The 20564-nt window shown below is 43.4% G+C and overlaps 1 protein-coding gene across 1 annotated transcript in view; it reads left to right on the forward strand.

Moving 5' to 3' along the window:
- ca12 (carbonic anhydrase XII) overlaps positions 1-20254 on the forward strand; it is a 66239-nt gene extending 45985 nt beyond the window's left edge. The window contains exons 10-12 of the mRNA XM_060853596.1: positions 3166-3198; positions 9743-9824; positions 18005-20254. Coding sequence (XP_060709579.1) covers positions 3166-3198; positions 9743-9824; positions 18005-18083 — 194 coding nt within the window. The 3' untranslated portion in view covers positions 18084-20254. The remainder of the gene's footprint in view (positions 1-3165; positions 3199-9742; positions 9825-18004) is intronic.
- The last annotated feature ends 310 nt before the right edge of the window (positions 20255-20564 follow it).

Raw genomic sequence — 20564 nt, forward strand, 5'->3', positions numbered from 1 at the left:
TTCAATACAAGATCATGGCTGATCTGTTTGTCATTGTAATGCCTCGTCCTTCCTTTTCCCATAATTCATGACTTGGCTGATAATCAAACATCCGTCTAATACACAACCATCTGATGAAGGAACAGCGATCCGAAAGCTAGTGCTTCCAAATAAACCAGTTGGACTATAACCTGGTGTTGGGTGATTTTTAACTTTGTACACCCAGTCCAACACCAGCATCTCCAAATCAGAAATCCAAAGATCAGGTTTGATTTTCATTGAGTGTTGAGGTTATGTTTGAAATGATGATACTGCAGTGACCAATTTTTTTTTCCCACAAACTGACAATGCGCAGGTAATCTTGAGTTTGTGATATTGCTGCATGTAAATATCATGAAGGAGAACATCCTTTTCTTCAAACCAATGATGAAATCTTTGGTGCAGGGGACCTTGGTTTAACATTTCATCATCTCCCATAGTGCAACACTCACTCTGTGCTGAGTGTGTTGGGTGCATAACTCTGCAATTGGATTTGTAATTGAAACCTTCTGACTCTGAGGTAAGAATGCTTCACATTGAGCCATGGCTACACTCACAACCACGAATATTTCACCACATTATTGCCCTTCAAGAGAAAGGTAATTTGAAATGTAGAGAGAGTGTCTTGCTGAGGAGAGCTCATTGCTATGATGAATGCATGCATCATTGGCTGTGGGAGAGGCTGATAATAGCAGGAGAAGGGTGGGGCGGATAGTTGTGGCTTATGCAAGTGTTATTTAAATGCCAGTTTTGAAATTGAATTCAATGAATGTGGTAATTGTTGGGTTATAGAGTAGAAGAGTGAGAATGGAAGCTATGGGCTTGCCATAAGGACCATGGCTGGTTCACGCATGCCTCCAGGAGGAAGAGGTTGCCTTGTCCAAGCTATGATTGGCTCTCTCCACTGTCGAGACTGTGGCGAGAATTAGTCAATGTTAGTCACATCTCAGGAACAAATAAATCAATTGTAGCACAGAAATGTCAGATTACCACTGAGTAGGGCAGATCACTAAAATATTCCAGGTAATAAAGCCATTCTGTGGTTAGCAATGGAACCTGTAAAAGAACACTTTAAAGAGTGCTTGGTGATCTTATGTACCCAGTCTGTAAGTCTAGATAGGCGATGGCCTGGTAGTATTATTGTTAGACTGTTAATCCAGAGACCCAGGCCAGGTTCTGGGGACCCAGGTTTGAATCCTGCCATGGTGGAATTTGAATTCAACAGAAATCTGGATTGTTGGAAACACCTATCTGGTTCATTAATGTCCTTTAGGGAAGCAAGCTGCCATCCTTACCTGGTCTGGCTGAAGATGTGACTCCAGACCCACGCAATGTGGTTGACTCTTAACTGCCCTCTGGGCAATTAGAGATGGGCAATAAATGCTGACCTAGTCAGTGGTGCCCTCATCCAATGAACAAATTAAAAAAGCAAAACCTAACTTGGGCAAAAAATTCTCTTAGTTTTTCCAGATTGGAAACAGGGGTCTGAGTGGTAGGATTTGGACAGGGGATTGGTGGAGGCGTCAGGGGTTAGTGTGATCACTTGGGGTTTCCGTTGTTTGGTGTTATGTCTCCCCATTAGTGTGTATATAATTGTAATATCATCACAGTCATATCTGGGTATACAAAGCTGTCAGACTCCATCTAAGCGGCACGGTGGCTCGCACAGCAGCCTCACAGCGTCAGGGAACCAGGTTCGATTCTGGCCTCAGGCGACCATCTGTGTGGAGTTTGCACATTCTCCCTGTGTCTGCATGGGTTTCCTCCGGGTGGTCTGGTTTCCTCCCACAATGCAAAGATGTGCAGGCTAGGTGAATTGGCCATGTTAAATTGCCCATGGTGTTAGTTGCATTAGTCAGAGGGAAATGGGTCTGGGTGGGTTACTCTTCGGAGGGTTGGTGTGGACTGGTTGGGCTGAAGGGCCTGTTTCCATACTGTAGGGAACCTAATCTAAAAGTTTTGAGAGAAGACTCTGCTTGATTAGATTATGATTTCCAAATGTATAGCTGTTCCTTACTTAATAATTGATTATGAAATTTTTCCAACAATATTTAATTAGCTAATCAGCCTCTCCTTCCGTTTTAAATAGGGACATCACTTTGGCAGGTTTCCAATCCTCCAGTACTTCCCCAGAGTCACAAGATTTTTGGAAAGTTACAGCCAATGCATCCAGTGTATCTGTAGTTATTTCTTTCAGGATCTTCAGATGAAAGCCATAAGGACCAGGAAGCTTATCTACCTTTAGCCCCATTAGTTTATCTAATAATACCATTGCGAGTTCAGACTTCTTGGGCAATTCTCCCAGAATCCTTGTATTGGAACTTCCAGGGGCTCTGGTAGTGTACCTTGGTAATTATGTTCAATCTCTCACCATTTGGAAACTGAAAGTTCTTGGCCAAAGTGTTTGACAGCTGCAAATGTGTTGCTGGTCAAAGCACAGCAGGCCAGGCAGCATCTCAGGAATAGAGAATTCGACGTTTCGAGCATAAGCCCTTCCTCAATAAACTGTGCAGTGATCCAGGAACTCAGTGTATGGCTAGTGCACTGACCTTTGCAATGGCATGGAGCGCCATTTAGCACAGGGCACCGTGGCTTGTTTCTATTCCAATACCTCACGCAAAGTGCTGTCCAAATGGAGCTTTAAGAATGAGATGACTTTCATCTATATCGTACTTTTCCTCATAGAAACAATAGGAGCAGGCCATTCAGCCCATTAAGCTGCTCTGCCATTCAATATGATTGTAACTGCTCCTTTATCTCAACGTTGTTGTCCCAGACTCTCTCATATCTTTTGATGCCTTTACGGCTAGAATATTCTTAAATAGAGGTTCCATAGCCTTTTGATTATTCCAAAGGTTCACCACCCTCTGAATGCAGAAATGTCTCCTGACCTTAGTCCTGAATGACCTATCATGAATCCTGAGACCGTGAACCTTTGTTCATAGCCATTCTGAAATGCAGTCTTTGTTTTGAAAGTGAGGAAATATGGCAGCAAACTGGGTACAGCAAGATTCCATAAGCAGTAATGTGATGACCAAATTATAAAGTGCTGTGAAATAAACAAATATGAAATAGTACTGATACAAATTGTTGCAGGCCTGGTGTTACAGGTATTAATATTAATATAACTTTCTTTTATTTTTTCAGATACTCTAAATGCAGAACATAAGCTGACGTTCGGTAAGTTTTGTTTCTATATGTAAGCCTGCAGTGCTCTGCTTGTATGTACTAGTGATATCGAGTTTGCTTCCTGTTTTAGTTCCTTATTGTGATTGTATGTGCTTACTATGACTCTTCCGGTTTTGCGCTATTCTTCTGAAGCTGATTTCAGCATTCTTGTCTGAAGACCTGTTTGTTCCTTAATAACATTGAACCGTATTTCTACTCCAACTGGTTTCATTTCAAAAACTCAAAGCAACTGGCCACCAGTCTTGCTGTGTTCCTGCTTTGATTTTATTCACAAATATTCCCCAGCATTTCATTCCTGTAAGTGGTTCTGCAGTGCACGTGATCTTCTTCTTTTCAGGGATTGGTCTAATAACAAGCTTTACATGTATTCTACTTCCCTACTTAATGTTTTACTGTGTAAACTGACAGATATGCAGAATCCTGAACTGTGCACTGCAAAATGGATTCCACTCATCATTGGCTTATTGTTTACATTCTGAATAAAAATGTGAACTGGGATAAAAAGTAGGGCATTCACCCCACACTTTGAACCTGTTCCACCATTTTATAAGATTATGGCTAATTTGATTGTAACCTCAAATCTGCATTCTCACCTACCCCTCTCTCAATCCTTGCTTAACAGGAATCTGTCTATCTTTGCCTTAAAAATATTCAAGGACTCTGCTTCAACCCTCTTTTCAGGGAGAATGTTTCAAAGACTCATGACCATCCGAGCGAAATTACTTTGCCTGATGTGTTTTAAATGCAAAGCCCTGAGTTTTGAACACTGACTAGATTCTAGATTCTCCCATAAGAGGAAACAGCCTCTGCATTCATCTGGTCATGATCCTTTGGAATGAATTCAACCAAATCACCTCTTACTCTTTGAGTAAAAAGTGAGGTCTGCAGATGCTGGAGATCACAGTTGAAAATGTGTTGCTGGTTAAAGCACAGCAGGTTAGGCAGCATCCAAGGAACAGGAAATTCGACGTTTCGGGCCAGAGCCCTTCATCAGGAATGAGGAGAATGTGCCAGGCAGGCTAAGATAAAAGGTAGGGAGGAGGGACTTGGGGGAGAGGCGATGGAGATGTGATAGGTGGAAGGAGGTCAAGGTGAGGGTGATAGGCCGGAGTGGGGTGGGGGCGGAGAGGTTAGGAAGAAGTTTGCAGGTTAGGAGGGCGGTGCTGAGTTGAGGGAACCGACTGAGACAAGGTGGGGGGAGGGGAAATGAGGAAACTGGAGAAATCTGAGTTCATTCCTTGTGGTTGGAGGGTTCCCAGGCGGAAGATGAGGCGCTCTTCCTCCAACCGTCGTGTTGTTATGTTCTGCCGATGGAGGAGTCCAAGGACCTGCATGTCCTCGGTGGAGTGGGAGGGCAAGTTAAAGTGTTGAGCCACGGGGTGGTTGGGTTGGTTGGTCCGGGCGTCCCAGAGGTGTTCCCTGAAGCGTTCCGCAAGTAGGCGGCCAGTCTCCCCAATATAGAGGATGCCACATCGGGTGCAGCGGATGCAATAGATGATGTGTGTGGAGGTGCAGGTGAATTTGTGGCGGATATGGAAGGATCCCTTGGGGCCTTGGAGAGAAGTAAGGGAGGAGGTGTGGGCGCAAGTTTTACATTTCCTGCGGTTGCAGGGGAAGGTGCCGGGAGTGGAGGTTGGGTTAATGGGGGGTGTGGACCTGACGAGGGAGTCACGAAGGGAGTGGTCTTTGCGGAACGCTGATAGGGGAGGGAAGGGAAATATATCCCTGGTGTTGGGGTCCGTTTGGAGGTGGCGGAAATGACGGCGGATGATACGCTGTATATGGAGGTTGGTGGGGTGGTAGGTCAGAACCAGTGGGGTTCTGTCTTGGTGGCGGATACCGTACAGCCCAGATGGCCTCCTTCTTCAAGGACCGCAGATTCCCCCCAGACGTGATCGACGATGCGCTCCACCGCATCTCCTCCACTTCCCGCTCCTCTGCCCTTGAGCCCCGCTCCTCCAACCGCCACCAAGACAACCCCACTGGTTCTCACCTACCACCCCACCAACCTCCGTATACAGCGTATCATCCGCCATCATTTCCGCCACCTCCAAATGGACCCCACCACCAGGGATATATTTCCCTCCCCTCCCCTATCAGCGTTCCGCAAAGACCACTCCCTTCGTGACTCCCTCGTCAGGTCCACAACCCCCCACTAACCCAACCTCCACTCCCGGCACCTTCCCCTGCAACCGCAGGAAATGTAAAACTTGCGCCCACACCTCCTCCCTTACTTCCCTCCAAGGCCCCAAGGGATCCTTCCATATCCGCCACAAATTCACCTGCACCTCCACACACATCATCTATTGCATCCGCTGCACCCGATGTGGCCTCCTCTATATTGGGGAGACGGGCCGCCTACTTGCGGAACGCTTCAGGGAACACCTCTGGGACGCCCGGACCAACCAACCCAACCACCACGTGGCTCAACACTTTAACTCTCCCTCCCACTCCACCGAGGACATGCAGGTCCTTGGACTCCTCTATCGGCAGAACATAACAACACGACGGTTGGAGGAAGAGCGCCTCATCTTCTGCCTGGGAACCCTCCAACCACAAGGAATGAACTCAGATTTCTCCAGTTTCCTCATTTCCCCTCCCCCCACCTTGTCTCAGTCGGTTCCCTCAACTCAGCACCGCCCTCCTAACCTGCAATCTTCTTCCTGACCTCTCCGCCCCCACCCCACTCCGGCCTATCACCCTCACCTTGACCTCCTTCCACCTATCACATCTCCATCGCCCCTCCCCCAAGTCCCTCCTCCCTACCTTTTATCTTAGCCTGCCTGGCACACTCTCCTCATTCCTGATGAAGGGCTCTGGCCCGAAACGTCGAATTTCCCGTTCCTTGGATGCTGCCTAACCTGCTCTGCTTTAACCAGCAACACATTTTCACCTCTTACTCTTCTCAACTCTAGCAGATTTAAGCAGAGCATGCACAAATTGAGAATTCTCAAAATTAATAGTCAATAGAATCTGGCCGGCTCAAAGCATCCTCTCTACAGAGTGAAATAAATGTCAAGAAAGCAGAAATGTTCACACTAATGCTGAGACAAAGGGTTTATTCTAAGTGAGGATGGACATGGGAAGATGCTAACCTGGTGCTAGTGTCACGGAACCAGTAATCCAGAGGCCCCAAGCTAATGTGTTAGGGATATGGGGAGTTTGTGCAATTAAAATTCAATAAGTACATCACTAATATCCTTTAGGGAAGGAAATCTAACATCTGTACCTGTACTGGCCAAATGTGACTCCAGACCCATAGCAATGTGGTTGAGTCTGAAATGACGCAGCAAGCCAGTCAGCTTGAAGACAAATGGCAAGGATAACAAATGCTGGCCTTGCCAGTGCCCGAAACATCGATCCTGCTGCTCCTCAGATGCTGCCTGACCTGCTGTACTTTTCCAGCACCACTCTCTTGACTAGTGTTACCTATATCCAGGAGAAAATAAGACAAAAACTTGGTAAATGTGCCTCTCTTTTATGTACAAACAGATGGAGATTTGAAGATCCCATAATAGGCACTGGTAAAAATGGGCAGCTGATCAGTACCAATTTCTGTGAATTTTCTTGCTCCTTAATGTGTGATATGAGATGATCCACTGGTTTGACTCATACTGCCCTCTGCAGGTCCTGCCAGCACATAGAATCAGTGAGACTCAAAACATCAGCTTGCTTTTGGATACTGTGATCTCCAGCACTTTTTATTGCCAGTGCGTAGCCTGTCACTACCAGTGCTACAGCTGTTGCTGGCAGGTGTTACTCCGATGTACCTCTTGACTATTGAGGGTATAGTCCTTGCAGTGATGGACTATACCCTCAATAGGTACCCTCAATAGTGATGGACAGAGCAGCTGCTGCAGTCAGTGCAAGTTCCAGTTTTTTTTTAATTCTGGAAACTGAAAATCTGGGAAGAGTTTCTGCAGGAGTTGGGCACTCAACTCACCAAAGTGCATAATTGCCCATTTTGATTTCTGCCTGTGGCGTGAGTCATTTACCATCATCTTGATCAGTGTTGCAGTGTGCACCATCCACAGGATGCAGTGCAGTGGCTCGCCAAGCTCACTTGAGCAGAACCTTCCGAAGTCATGAGAGCAGAAGCATGAGGTAATGGGAGCTTTATTGGATCTACACATACCATTTCCAACTTGAAACATATCGTCATTCCTTCACTACCACTAGATCAAAATCCTACCATAGCACTATGGGGATACTTTTGCCAGATGAACCGTAGTAGTTCAAGAAGGTAAACCACTGTCCTTGAATATTTAATATTTCATCAGCCACCGGTGAAGTGCCAGATTACTGGAGGATAGCTAATGTAGTTCCTTTATTCAAGAAAGGCAACACAGAGTTAGGCCAGGTTATTACAGACCAGTCAGTGTTAGGGAAATTATTGGAAAAAAATTGAAAGGCATGATTAATCAATGCTTTGAAAGGCAGGAATTGATGAGGAATAGTCAGGAATGATTTGTTAAATGAAGATCCTGTCTGACTAATTTATTTGAGTTTTGAAAACATTGGTAAAACCACAGATGGAATATGGTGCAGTTCTGGTCATCACACAGCCTGAAGGATATGATTGCACTGGAGAGGTTGCACAGGAGATTCACCAGAATACTGTCTGGGATTTAAGTTTCAGTTATGAGCACAGAATGGTTGTTTGGTTCTCTGCCCTGGAGCAGAGGAGCTGGATTGAGGTATACAGATTTATAAGGCAGAGATAGAGTAGATTGTGAAAATCTCTTCTCCATGGCTAACATGTCTTAAAACCAGAGAATGCTGCCTGACAGAATGTTGGAGGCAAGATTAGGCTAGAGAGGGTTCAGAAGAGATTAACAGCATGTTGCCAGGTATGGAAGGTTTGAGTTATAAAGGCTGGGATGCTTTTTTGCTGGAATGTAGGAGTGTAGGAGGTGAGCTGAAAGAAGTATAAAATAATGAGACATGTAAATGGTAGTCGTCTTTTCCCTAGGAAGGGATTTTCAAGACCGGGGACACATTTTTGAGAGGAAAGAGATTTAAAAAAGACATGAGGGCAAAGCTTTCAAACAATTCACTCGTATACAGAATGAATTTCCAAGGAAGTGGAGGATGTGGGCACAGCTACAATGTTTAAAACACATTTGTACATTCATAGGAAAAGTTTGGGACAGGTGCAGGCAGGTGGAACTAGTTTAGTTTGAGATTATAGTTGGCATGGATTGGTTGTACCGAATGGTCTGTTTCCATGCTGTACGACTTTATGACTCTATGACTCAAAGAACCTGGATGAGCATTAAAATGCCAGGCCATAGTGGCTATGGACCAAATGCAGGTAAATGGGATTAGTTTAGTTTGGTATTTGTTGGTAAGGACGTGATGGGCAGAAAGGCCTGTTTCTATGCTGTTTGACTGTATGACTGCACCTTCTCTAGGGCAACTAGAGATGAGCAATGACTGCAGGCCCAGTCAGAGATGCTCAAATGCCATGAGCCAATATATAACTGGTGATTCTAGAAGTGACATTGTGCAAATATTTCAGGATCCCTGAATTATCTATACAGTTAGAGTCCATCACAGATTTATTTACATTGAAATGTTCAGAGACCATGATGTATTTCTCTCTCACTCTCACGCACACAACATCACTCACACAAACTCACGCATATGCACGTGTGCATGTACACACACACACACACACACACACACACACACACACACACACACACACACACAGAAACACAGGCCAGCTTCTCTGTAATTACAGTGCACTAAGCATAACTTCCTGTCCATTTAATAGTATGATGCCTATCCAGTTTTGCGTTCTAGAACTGCAGGTCCATGGGGAGAGGATAGTGTAACTCTGCTGGTTTTGTAACACAGATCACTCCAATTTCAAGTTACTGGGACAATGGATGTTTTTCCACATGTTGTATTTGAGAGCCATGGGTAATGATTGTAGAGACTTTGATGTTATTCCCAACACATGGTTGACCCTGCATCTTTCCTGATCTTACCATCTGCCATTGGCATGTTGGGAGGATTTGCTGGTGGATTCTCAATCTTGTTTGCTGTGTTACTGACTCTCCTTCCTTGGCCATCAAGACCTGGTTTGGGGCTCAAACTCAGAGCTTTTGTCTTGAAGGCAGTGAGTCTGCACATAGAAGAATAAATAAATAGACAGCTTCAGTAATGAAATGATGATAGCAGAACATTAGCCTTTAATTCTTAAGATTAAGGAACTTCAACTCTCATGCTTTTATTTTCTGCTGAGCTGTTTCTCTACTGCAGAGTTCAGCAGGTGATGGAGGGTTTCAAAGTCTGATGGTCTCCTGCTGTAATATTTATTCAAATTTATTGAGTTCCTGACCTACAGCGAGAAGAGAGACATTAGCTGAGAGTTGCAGTCTGTATTCTTACCTTCTTAACTGAAGAGAAATTCTGAATTCCATCACCCAATGTTAACCAATACCAAAATTCTCCTTCAAGGGAGATTTAGTATTCACTGTAAACAGTCCAGCTGTTAGCTGTAATTAATTGTGGATTTTCTGTGCAGGTGTAATCCTGACCATTGCCTTGGGTTGTTTGCTGTGTGTTATGGTTGCTTCAGCTCTGACCGTTTTCTTCCTACGGAAAAGGTAAGAGTTTAATACTCGGGCTCTGTGTATCTTAATAAAACCTGTTAATGGGACGCTCTGTAATCAAAGGAGATGTTTGTATCAGAATTGTTTTTTCCCTCATATCCAACATGGAGCTATTTAAGAATATTGCAACAGATTATTGGTCAGGGAAATTTTTGGGAACATTTTAAAAGTAGTAAGTTATGTCAGGATGCAGAGAGGTTGAGTTGAGAATTCCAGAGCTTGTGGCCTAGGCAACTGAAGGCACAAAAAATGCAAATATATGAAGAAGAAAGATGAGTAGGCTACTGGGCCCATTGACCTCCTCTGACATTCAATAGGATCATGGCTGATCTGATTTTAACCTCAACTGCAGCTTTCTTAGTAATCAAGAATCAATCTACCTCTGCCTTAATTCACTCTCTGCACCCACTGCCTTTTGAGGAAGGGAATTTCAAAGAGATGCAGAGAGAGATCCTTTGAGAGAAAAACGTTTCCTCATCTTTGTCTTAAATAGGCAACCACTTTATGTTTAAACTATGACCCTAAAATCATAGATTCTCCAAAAAGGGAAAACATCCTTTCAACAACCACCTGGTCAAATCTCCTATTTTAATTTAGTCACCTCTGACTTTTCTAGACTCTAGAGGATACAAGCCAAGCCTGTCTAGCCTTTCTTCACAAGTCAACCCACTCATTTCAGATATTAGTCTCCCAAAGTGGATGACACAGTGGTTAGCACTGCTACCTCATAGTGCCAGAGACCTGGGTTCAATTCCTACCTCGGGCAACTGTCTGTGTGAAGTTTGCACATTCTCCTCGTGTCTGTGTGGGTTTCCTCTGGGTGCTCCAGTTTCCTCCCACAGTTCAAAAATGTGCAGGTTAGGTGAATTGGCCATGCTAAATTGCCCATAGTGTTAGGTGAAGAGGGAATGGGTCTGGATGGGTTGCTCTTTGGAGGGTCGGTGTGGACTTGTTGTGCTGAAGGACCTGTTTCCACACTAAGTAATTAGTCAAAACTTCTGTGAACTGCTTCTAACGCATTAATATTCTTCCATTTGTACAATGACGTTTGGACACAGAACTCCAGATGCAGTCTTGCTAATACCCTGCATAACTGAAGCATAACAATTCTCCCGTGATAAGTCATAACATTCTGTTAGCTTTCCTGATACTTGCTGTACCCACATAATGACCTTCCCTGATTCATGCACTTGGGCACCAAGAACCCCCTGCATCTCAGAACTCTGCAACGTCTCATCATTTAGACAATATGTTACTTTTTATTCTTCCTGCCAAAATGAACAATTTCACATTTTCCTATATTATTTTCCATTTGCCAGTCACAGAATTGTTACAATGCAAAAGGAGGCCATTCTATCCAGTGTGTCTAAACAAGCAGTTGACTTAGTGCCATTTTCTCACTGTCATTCTCCCTGGGATTGCACAATCCTCCTTTTCAAATACATAAAATCATACAGAAATGGAACAAGAATATTCAATTTCTTGAGCCTACTCTGCCATTCAGTAAGATCATCACTGATATGATTATAATGTTAAATTCAGGTTCCTGCCAACCTCGAGTCATATTCACCTCCCTTGTTTACCAATAATTTGTCTATCTATCTCTGTTGTAAAGCTTTTCCAACAGGTTTATTTGAAAGTACAAGCTTTCAGAGTGCTGCTCCTTCATCAGGTAGCTCGTAGGGCAGGATCATAGGATACAGAGTTTATGGTAAAAGATCAAAGTATCATACAAATGATGCGAACAAACGTAACTTGCTGTCTTTTATCATTTATAATGGGTTGCAGGTATCATTTAATTAATATGCAATTCAAATCATATTCCTGAGATAACTTAAGGTTTTTTAAAAAAAGTGATATCTCAGCTCAGTCAATGTATTCAAGGTGTGAGGTTAAGAGTCTGTCTGTATTCCAACGTTGAGTCAGACCAGTTTTATATCCAAGGTAGGAATTTATAAAATTTCATGTGGACTGACTGTCTGCAGATTGTGTGCTTTTCAAACAAAATAGAATGTAACTGCAAATACAAATCTGCAAATGCAAGTTCACCCAATAAGACTTATGTGCCCTTGTGTGTGTGAGAGAGAGAGAGAGAGAGAGAGAGAGAGAGTGTGTGTCTGTGTGTGTGTGTGTATGTGCGTGTATAGTTTAGTAGCTCACCTTTTGTGTGACATAACCCAAGATCCTGGTTGAGGCCATCCTGACTGGTACCAAACGTGACTATCAGCTTCTGCTTGGTGACTCTGCACTGTTCGCATCCCAAAGTCGGCCGAAGGTCCTTGACTGTTGAAACATTTCCCAACTGGGAGGGAACTTCCCAGACTGGATGTGGTGTACATGGATTTTAACAAGACATTCAATATGGTTCCCCCATGGTAGGCTCATTCATAAAATAAGGAAACATGGGATACAGGGAAACCTGTCTGTCTGGATACAGAATTCGCTGGCCCATAGAAAATAGAGAATAGTAGTAGATGGGAAATAGCCTGGAGCTCGGTGACCAGTGGTGTTCTGCAGGGATCTGCTGTTTGTGATTTTTATAATTCCATTTTTATAAGGAAATGGAAGGGTGAGTTAGTAAGTTTGCTGATCACACAAAGGTTAGCGGAGTGGTGGATAGTGTGGAGGGCTGTTGTAGATTCCAACGGCACATTAACCGGATGCAGAACTGGGCTGATAAACAAGAGATGGAATTCAAGCAGGCATTATGAAGTGATTCATTTTGGAAGATTCAATTTGAATTTAGAATTCAGGGTTAAAGGCAGAATTCTTGACAGTGTGGAGAAATAGAGGGACCTTGGGCTACATGTCCATAGATCCCTCAAAGTTATCACCTAAGTTGTTGGGGTTGTTAAAAAAGCATATGGTGTGTTGGCTTTCATTAGCAGGGGAATTGAGTTTAAGACCCTTGAGGTTCTGCTGCAGCTCTATAAAGCCCTGGTTAGACCACACTTGGAATATTGTGTTCAATGGTTTAATAGTTCTCGCATTATAGGAAAGATGTGGAAGCATTAGAGAGGGTGCAGAGGAGATTTACCAGGATGCTGGAGGGCATGTCTATGAAGAAGGATTGAGGGATCTAAAGCTTTTCTCATTGGAGAAAAGAGGATGAGAGGTGACTTAATAAAGGTGTACAAGATGATGAGAGGCATAGCATCTGCTCGGTTTCGCCAATGTACAATGCTTTGGGGAATCCTTGCCTGCAGCGTATGAGATAGACAACATTGGCCAAGTCACATGAGTACTTGCTGCACACGTGGTGGGTGTGTCCCCACGTGTAATGGTGGTATCCATGTTGACACTCTGACATGTCTTGCAGTGGTCGCCTGATAGGCATGTATGGTGTTGTGGTCGATGTTGTCCTGAAGGCTGGGCAGTTTGCTGTGAACAATGGTCTGCTTAAGGTCTGGACATTGTTTAAAGGCAAGAAGTGGAGGCATAGGGAAGATCTTTGTGAGGTGCTCATCCTCATCAATAATGTATTGCAGGCTATGGAGAACATGGTGCAGTTTCGCAGGAAGTACTAGACAATGAAGGGTACCTGACAGGTCATATCTTGTGTCTGTCTCCTGAGGAGGTCATTATGGTTTCTCGCTGTGCCACGTCGAAACTGGTAATCAATGAGTTGGGCATCGTATCCTGTTCTTATGAGGGTGTCCTTCAGCACCTTCAGAAACTTCAGTACCTTCTCGATGCCCAACTCATCGATCACCAGTTTCAAAGTGGTACAGCCAGAAATCGTAATGACCTCCTCAGGAGACAGACACAGGGCACGACCTGTCAGGAATCCTTTGTTGTCTAGTACTTCCTGGGAGTGGCAAAACTGTTCCACATTCTTCACAGCCTGCAATACATTATTGATGAGGATGAGCACCTCACAAAGATCTTCCCTATGCCTCCACCTCTTGCCTTTAAACAACATCTAGACCTTGAGCAGACCATTGTTCGCAGCAACCTGCCCAGCCTTCAGGACAACGTTGACCACAACATCATGCGCACTTGTCACGGCAACCACTGCAAGATGTGTCAGAGTGTCAACATGGATACCACCATTACACATTGGGACACCATCTATCACAGCAAGTACTCATGTGATTTGGCCAATGTTGTCTATCTCATACGTTGCAGGCAAGAAGTCCCCGAAGCATGGTGCAGATGTTACAACAACGGATGAATGGACACCACACAACAATCATCAAGTGAGAATGTTCCCTCCCCATCAGCGAACATGTCAGTGGTCAGTGCCATTTACCCTCGGATCTTCAGATCCTCCAAGGCAGACGTCAGGTTATGCAGCAACACAGAGTGGCCGAGCAGAGGCTGATAGCCAAGTTCGGTACCCATGGGGATAGTTTCAACCAAGATCTTGGGTTCAAGTCACACTGCAGGTGACCCCACTACACTATACAAATGCACTCATGCACGCACCCTCTCACAAACAAATACTCTGTCAAACGCACATGCACATACTCACACACACTCTCTCACTCACAGTCTAACTCTCTCCCTCACAAGCATGCAGACACACATATAAGTCTATTGGGTGAATTTGCATTTGCAGATTTGTATTTGCAGTTACGTTCTAATTTGTTCAAAAGCACACAATCTGCAGACAGTCAGTCCATGTGACATTTTATAAATTCCTGTCTTGGATATAGAACTGGTCTGACTCAAGGTTGGAATACAGACAGACTCTAACCTCAAATCTTTAATGCGTTGTCTGAGCTGAGATGCCACCTTTGTTTTTTAAAACCTTAAGTTACACTGGAATTTGACTTGAGAAAAGTTCTGGGATTTACATATTAATTAATCAAAACCTGCAACCCATTCTAAGTGATTAATGACTTAATAGCAACCTAGGTTTGTTATATGATACTTTCACCTTTTACTATTAATTCTGTGTTCTATGATCCTACCTCACTAGCTACCTGATGAAGGAGCAGTGCTCCAAAAGCTTGTACTTCCAAATAAACCTGTTGGATTATCACTTTGTGTTGTATGATTTTTAACTTTGTCTACCCCAGTTCAACACTGGCACCTCCACATCATTAATAATCACATCCCTCTGAATGCAAAAACAATTTGTCTCATCTCTGTTTTAAATGAATGACTCTTGATTTTTAAGCAGTATCACCTCATTCTGAATTCTCTCAGAAGCAGAAATGTCCTCTCCTCATTCACCCTTTTGTGTGTTGTATGTTTCAATCATCACCTCCTAGTCGACTGAACTCCAGTGGATCCAAGCCCAATCTGTCCAATTGTTCCTCATAAGACAAGCTCACCTGCTGTCCCAATTCAGGTTTTAGTCCAGTAAACGTTCTGTGAACTGTTTCCAATGAATTTACTACCGTCATTACATGAAGAGACCATATTGCTCACAGTACTCCAGGTGTGGTCTCACCAATGCCATGCATAATTAAAGCATAACCTACTTTTGTATTCCCCTTGTAGTAAATGATTATATTCTATTAGTTTTCCTAATTATTGCCGAAAACCAGCAAGCTAGCCTTTAGTGATTTTTGCATAAGGATTCCAGATCTCACTGCAGCTCAGAATTCTGCAATCTCAAATTTTTGATAATTTTTCTTCTGTATTCTTTCTGCCAAAAAAGACAATTACATATTTTCCAATATTGTACTCCATTTGCCACATCTTTGCCTACTCACTCACTCAGTTTATTGACTTGTAACTGTAGCCTCCTTATGTCCTCTTCAAATCTTACTTTCCTACCAATCTGTGTTTTCAGAAGATTTGACAAGAATACCTTCAACCTGTTCAAAGTGGCACAATGGCTCACTGGTTAGCAGTGCCAGGGATTCTGATTCAATCATAGCCTTGGGCAACTGTCTGTGTAGAGTTTGCATGTTCTCCCTGCATCTGTGTGGATTTCCTCCAACAGTCCAAAGATGTGCAGGCCAGGTGGATTAGCCACAGGAAATTGGGCATACAGTGGGGGACTCGATTTTAGTGGGATGCTTTTTAGGGAATTCATTCAGACTTGATGGACCAAATAACCACTTTCTGTTTTTTTTTCTTTGATTTTTTGTTTTAAAATCGTTTTTTAAAAATATATTAACCCCACACTACTGCATAACTACAGTAGTGCTTATTTTTTCCCCAGTACCCATGTTGTGTGTGTGCAGGTGTGAGACACAGTGAAAGACACAAGGTGTACGAATCTTTATTCAATTTCCACCACCAGGAAGAAAGGAAACACCTGAGTGGCCAGTGACAAGCAGTGCCCTTCACATCAAAGAGGGCAATGCTGTGTGATCAAACAGTGAAGGAGAGGGCAGGGATTAAATCAAAATAGAGTTGGAGGGGGAGATAATGCAGTCCACTCCCTGTGGCGCCCACCTCTCCCTGAACAACTCCAGGGTGTTGGTGGAGACCGCATGCTCCATCTCCAAGGATACCTAGGCTCCAATGTAACCACGGAAGAGGGGCAGGCAGTCGGCCCTAACGACCCTCTCCATGGCCCGCTGCCTGGACCTGCTTATGGCCAGTTTGGCCAGGCCCAGGAACAGACCCACGAGGCGGTCTTCAGACCTGCCCTCCCTCCTCTGTACCGGATGCCCGAAGATCAGGAGCGTGGGACTGAAGTGCAAACAAAAGCAGAGGAGGAAGTTTTAAAGAAAATCAAAAAGGGAGTGCAAACGCCCAAACCCAATATATACGTGGTCCACGGACTCCACAGTGCCACAGAACAAGCAGTTGGGCTGGGAGTCTGTGAACCACCGCAATCTGCAGTTGCAGGGGACTACTGCTTGCAGCACTCTCCACCCCAGATCCCCGAGAGAAAGAGGGAGGACTCCCTCGTAGAGAGACCTCAACTGGGGATCCCCACCGCTCGGTGGCAAATGGGCACGCCAAGGTGTGTCCGGACGGTGGATGAGAGAGAAGAGGTGAACGGTGTGCAGCAGCAGTCAATAGAGGGCCCGCCTTTTTACGTCCTTAAAAGGGACAAAATTAAAATTCCGGAGGCGGCTCAGGTTGTGGGGCACAGGCTCCCATGGGAAGTACAGGACCTTGGGGCCAATGTGAAATTCCGTCCTGGCTGGGGTGAGCATCCTCCAACTGGTGCACTACGTCGGGTCCGAGCACCGCCACTTTCTGCACTGTGGAGATTCTACCAATCTTTAAGTAAGTTATTTATATAAATTGGAAAAAGTTGAGGACCCTGTGCTAATCTCTGTATAACATCACCTGTTATGTTTTGCCAATCTATAAAGACCATTTCACCAAATCTGCTTCCTGTTAACGAGCCAATCTTCTAATCTCACCAATATGATGCTAGCTTGCTGTCTTATTCTAATTTTTCCCTTTTGGTTAATTTTTGGTCTTTTTTTAATACTCTGTTACATCTTATATTTGTGCCTCCTATCTTTGCACAATGATATACTTTTTTTTCCTTTTAGTCACATAAGATCTTCAACGTTTCTAATTAGTCACAGATTGCACATACGTGCCTTAGTTGTTGGAATGTATTTATTCTGGGTATTCTGAAACATCCCCTTAAATGGCTGCCACTGAATCTCTGTCCATCTGTCCTTCTAACCTAACAGCCAAAATCCCTATTCAATGTTTGAGTTGAATCAGTGCACCTTCAAGTAATGCATTCCAGACCCCTGGATTCCAGATTATCTCATGTTTGTTTTGTTTCTTCTATCAATTCATTTACATTTGTGCCCTCACAATTTTCAATCCTTTCATGAGTGTCAGCACTTTTTTCCTCTCTACCCTACACAGACCCCCTTATGGTTTTGAATACTTTGGTCAAACGTCCTTTTAATCATCTTTTCTCCAGTAAAAACAATCTCAGCCTTTTTTAAAATTTATTTTACATAACTGAATTCCTCAACCCTGGAAACAATTTGATGAATCTTTTCTGCTGCCTTTCCAATACCTTCAATCATTCCAAAAGTGTAGAGCCAAGTTGTTTTGTGGTCCGGATCTTCAATAGTCCTGAATTAATAAACCTCTTCTCGTGTGTCAAAATCACTCTTCATTCTTTGATCTTTCAAATAATAAAACCCCTCACACCCATCCTCTTTTGCTTTGGTTAAGGATTTTTGGGAGAGCTGTGTAAAAAGTAGGATAAGATTAATAAATTAGATCTTTGTTGCTCTTGGTGTGTATTTTGTTTTCACTTAATATACATCTTGTTTTTGCAGAGCTGATAAAACAACTGAAAATAATGGAGTTACTTACAAGCTGGCGACCAGCAAAGAAGATGAGCTTTCACAAGCATGAATCACAAACTTGATTAAATATATTCTGGAAATAGTTTAGTGGTGATGGTCAGTACAGACAACTGAGGATATAGCAGCAGCGATTTGAATTGATTTATAATTTGATTTATTTTGTCACATTGTTTCTAGATCAAGTGAAATGTTTTGTATTACATGCAGTAGGGTGATAGAACAGAACAAGGAGTACAATGCTATGACCGCAGAGAAGGTTCATCAAGACCGAAGTCAACATTAAATTTGAAAGGTCCTTTCAGAAGTCTAAAAACTGCAGCAAATATGTTATTCTTGGATTTGTTGGTCAACGCTTTTAACATTTTGTATCATCTGCCCAATGGAAGAGGTTGGAGAGATTGTAACTGGATTGGAAGCGGTCTTTGATTATGTTGGCTACCTTTTCAAGACAGCAAAAGGTATATAGGGAGTCAATGGTTGGAAGTTTGGCTTGTGTGATGGACTGGGCTATGTTCACAACTGAGCAGAGTATTTGCCATAACAAGCTGTGATGCATTGGGATAGAGTGCGTTCTGTGGTGCATCTATAATAATTGCTAAGAGTCTTCATAGACATGCAGAATTTCTTTAGCCCCCTGAGGAAGTTGAGGCATTGTTGTATTTTCTTGACCATTGCATCAACGTGAGTGGACCAGGACAGAATGTTAGTTATAGTCATCCTGGGAACTATCTCCACCTCAGCTCCATTGATGTGGAGGACATGCCCTCAACTTTACTTCCTGTAGTTAATGACCAGTTCTTTCGTTTTGCTGACGTTATCTTTACACCATGCTACCAAACCCTCTATCTTTTTCCTGTATTCCGTCTCATCATAGAATCCCTGAAGTGTGGAAGCAAGCCCATTTAGCCCACACCCACCCTCCAAAAAACACCCCACCCAAACCCTGCCCCAGCCCCTGCCCTAGCCCCTGCCCTATCCTTGGAACCCCACATTTTTCATGACTAATTCACCTAAATGTGCATATCCCTGGACACTATGGGCAATTTAGCATGATCAAGCCACCTAACCTGCACATCTTTGGATTGTGGGAGGAAACTAGAAAACCCAGAGGAAACCCACACAGATACAGGGAGAACGTGCAAATTCTGCACAGATAGTCGCCCAAGGCTGGAATTGAACACCGCGTCTCTGGCATTGTGAGGCAGCAGTGCTAACTGCTGAGCCATTGTGCTGTCCTTTATCTGAGATCCAGCCTACAATGGTGGTGTCATCGGTGAACTTGTAGATGGAGCTGGGATGAAACTTGGTAGGGTTTAGCACCTAGCAACCTTGTGTCATTCTGTGTAAAACTTTGACCTTCACTGAATTCTTGTCTTTAACCTTTACTGAAGAATATCCAAATGCTATGTTTTAATAACAATCCTTAAAATTCTAATACATCAATTTTCCTCCCGGATGCTGCTCATTGCATTGTCCTGAAGATTAATTTTCAATCCCTGGATATTCCAGGTCAATCCTGAAGAGTTGGCAACTTTAAAAATCTTTGTGAGGGACAGACTCACTACTGTGTCTCTTTCTCTCTCACTGGAATCTATCTGAAGTTTAATAGAAATTCTGAGTCTCGGTGCATTTGTTAAAGAAGTTTTGATTTCTGACAGAGTTTTCTTGTGTTTAATGTCCACTTCCATGTGAAGACTTCTTGCCTTTCTTTCCCAACCTGAATGCAGCACAAAAAGCCTTCCACACAGAAACATCACAGAAACAGTGAGAATTACGCTTCCCATTTCCATTCTCCACTCCTACTGCCAAAATGTGGCCGCCTTACCCACTACTTACAACGAGGAAACTCAGCCTCACCTGTTTGAGCATTTAAAGATAGCAGACTTGGGGGTTGCATATGAACTATCCCATCTCCTCAGGATCCTCGGCTGACCAGCAGCCTGCTGCATCATTTTATTCAAAACAAGGTTGATGTTTGTGTTAAGAACAAGCATAACGGTTGTCAGTGCAACCTAATTCCATCAGTTGAACGATATCTTTGAGATGGAAGACCAATGCAAAGTCTTTGTTCCATTTGCCTGTCTTGAATAAGAATGGCCGATACAATCATTGGTCATCTTCCCTTCTTCCAAATGTATGTATCACTACTCTATACAATACTTACTGCCATTAACATTTTAAACAGCTTTTGCTTTCACAACTTGTCTTAGTTTTTCTGTATATTGTGTACATTTAAATTATAAAACCATTTTTTTCATTCTAATCTGTCTTTGTACTCCTTAAAATCATCTAACCAGATTTGCTTTTTTGGATTTTAGAGATCTGTTACATATTTCAAACTCATATGATGCATTTAAGGTGAAGGTAGATAAACCACAGAGAACAGGGTCATGTTAGCAGTGAGATGAAATTGAACACTAAGTCACATTGGACGTATGGCACAGAAAGACAATTAGTCCATACTCCACTTGAGCCTCCTCCCATCTTTCCACATCTAAATCATGTTCCTCTATTCCCTTCGCACTCATGT

This window comes from Hemiscyllium ocellatum, chromosome 42 (genome assembly GCF_020745735.1).
Source record: "Hemiscyllium ocellatum isolate sHemOce1 chromosome 42, sHemOce1.pat.X.cur, whole genome shotgun sequence".
Classification (NCBI taxonomy): Eukaryota; Metazoa; Chordata; class Chondrichthyes; order Orectolobiformes; family Hemiscylliidae; genus Hemiscyllium; species Hemiscyllium ocellatum.